General features: G+C 46.5%; 1 protein-coding gene across 1 annotated transcript in view; it reads left to right on the top strand.

Moving 5' to 3' along the window:
- Nucleotides 1-1,329, top strand: part of LOC118946027 (keratinocyte proline-rich protein-like) — a 10,238-nt gene extending 8,909 nt beyond the window's left edge. The window contains exon 2 of the mRNA XM_036970068.1: nt 856-1,329. Within this exon, the coding sequence (XP_036825963.1) occupies nt 856-1,329 (474 nt within the window). The remainder of the gene's footprint in view (nt 1-855) is intronic.
- Nucleotides 1,330-2,300: the final 971 nt, after the last annotated feature.

Raw genomic sequence — 2,300 nt, forward strand, 5'->3', positions numbered from 1 at the left:
TCTGAGATAAGAGGTTGTTTCGAAAGCATTGAACAACCCATTCATCAGCAGCGTGTGCTCAGGTCTGATGTCCCATAGTTAATAACCAGGCTCATTACTCATTTCAAGAACCAGTACTGGCCATCAGTACAAAGAGATAAAAGGAGTGACCTGGTGGATGAATTATTTGTTTGCTGTCAAAATGCGCTATATACGCTCATGGAAAATCTGCCACTTAAAACATAAACATCATTTTTAAACCGTTCTGTTCGGATGTGTGGGCAGGCATCGGATTCTACACCCACACACAATTCATTTGATCTCATCTGCTGTCAGTTATACTGTATTTCATCCTGCATCTCTGTTTTAATGAAAGCACATGCAGCATCCAAGACTTAGTTGAATGACGTCTGACAATGAACACGCTTCTGAACAGAATGCAAAGCTGATATAAATGATGATTGAGCCGGGTAAATCATTTTGAAATTTGACAAAAAATATATTCATGCCAGAACAAACTCTGGAGATTGTGTTGATTTATGCACATCCTGTCCACTGCTCGGTTGTTTGAAACAAGCCTAGATTATTTATGAAATTGTGATGATTGATTGTTGATTGGAACTGTATCTTATTTCCTTATTCACAGCCTGTGGATGTGTGTGCAGAACAATACCATACTTCCTTTCCCACCCAGCTGATGCAGAACCTTCACTCCCAAAAAAGGCTTCCAACCCTTGAAGAATTAAATCCTCAATGAAATCTGTATTTTTCCTCTCTGAGATGTGGTAATGTATGTTGAGAGGCAAGAGACTAGGACAAACTACATGACCAGAATTTAACAGAACAGTGTGATCTCTGAAATAACTACCCTCCCAGCCCCAGTCTCTGGTCCCCAGCCCCATATCCAGCCCCATACCCCGCCTCAGTCTCTGTGCCCAAGCCCTATACCCAGCCCCATACCCCTCCCAGCCCCAGTCTCTGGTCCCCAGCCCCATATCCAGCCCCATACCCCGCCCCAGTCTCTGTGCCCAAGCCCTATACCCAGCCCCATACCCCTCCCAGCCCCAGTCTCTGTTCCCCAGCCCCATATCCAGCCCCATACCCCTCCCAGCCCCAGTCTCTGATCCCCAGCCCCATATCCAGCCCCATACCCCGCCTCAGTCTCTGTGCCCAAGCCCTATACCCAGCCCCATACCCCTCCCAGCCCCAGTGTCTGTTCCCCAGCCCCATATCCAGCCACAGCCCAATACCCAGCCCCATACCCCGCCCCAGTCTCTGTGCCCAAGCCTAAGCCCCAGTCATTGTGCCCCAGCCCCAGTCTATGTGCCCCAGCCCCATACCCAGCCCTAAGCCACAGTATATGTAAGGGTAAGGGTTGATCTGTCCGACTAAGCCCCTAAATATTTTTATTCCTCTGCTCTCAGGGTGGATCCCCCAGGCCCTGCGGGTCATCCATTGGCCAGTCTCTCCCCCAAGGGTATGACTTGTATGAGGTAAGTAGCCTATCCTGGTCATTTTTTCCTCCCAGGGTGGACCTGCTGCGTCAGACAGACACAGAGACAGATGAGACGTGCGTCAGAGTGAAATGTGTCTCTCTCTACTTCAGCCTAAGGCAGCCAGCCATCAGTCTAGCCATCAGTCCATGTTGGGGCTGTGTTAATTGAAGTGGACATGGTGGGGACCGTGCAGCAGCAGTCTACACTGTGATATTAACTTATACTGATGTGGCTGATGGATGAAGAACTGTCAGTTATTGATACTGCAAACTCCAGTGTAGATTTTAGCATGTAAATCTTGGTGGGGCAAACAAAAATATATATTTTTAGTTGCATGACAGCAAAGCCACTACAAAACACAACACAACACTAAGCAATACATTAATTGCTCTATAACTGTGACAAACGATGCCCACAAATTGTTAGGGCCTACATAAAGCTGTCCCAATAGCAGAGCTTTCCTTCAGCACCATGGAGGGAATACTTACCACTGTTACACCTGGATATCAGCAGAGCCTTGTCTGGCAGCGAAACAGTTCATTCAGCCTCATTTACTGCCTTTAAAAAAGCATAGCTGATATGGCTGAGTTGCTTAAACAAATGTGGTTTCTACTGACAATTGAGATGTATAAACTCTGGCATAAGGGGACGACAAGCAGATAAGAGGCAATCAGTTATTTTGATTAAGACATTAATGAGCAAGCTAGGATGGACATAGTCAGTATAAATATTTGTTCAGAACTTTTGAAATGTACAGCGACAGAATTCAGAACATGGGCCATTCTTACAGTATTCTCCCTGTACACCAAGTCAGAACCGTAGGAT

Source organism: Oncorhynchus mykiss, chromosome 31 (assembly GCF_013265735.2).
Source record: "Oncorhynchus mykiss isolate Arlee chromosome 31, USDA_OmykA_1.1, whole genome shotgun sequence".
In the NCBI taxonomy this organism is placed as follows: Eukaryota; Metazoa; Chordata; class Actinopteri; order Salmoniformes; family Salmonidae; genus Oncorhynchus; species Oncorhynchus mykiss.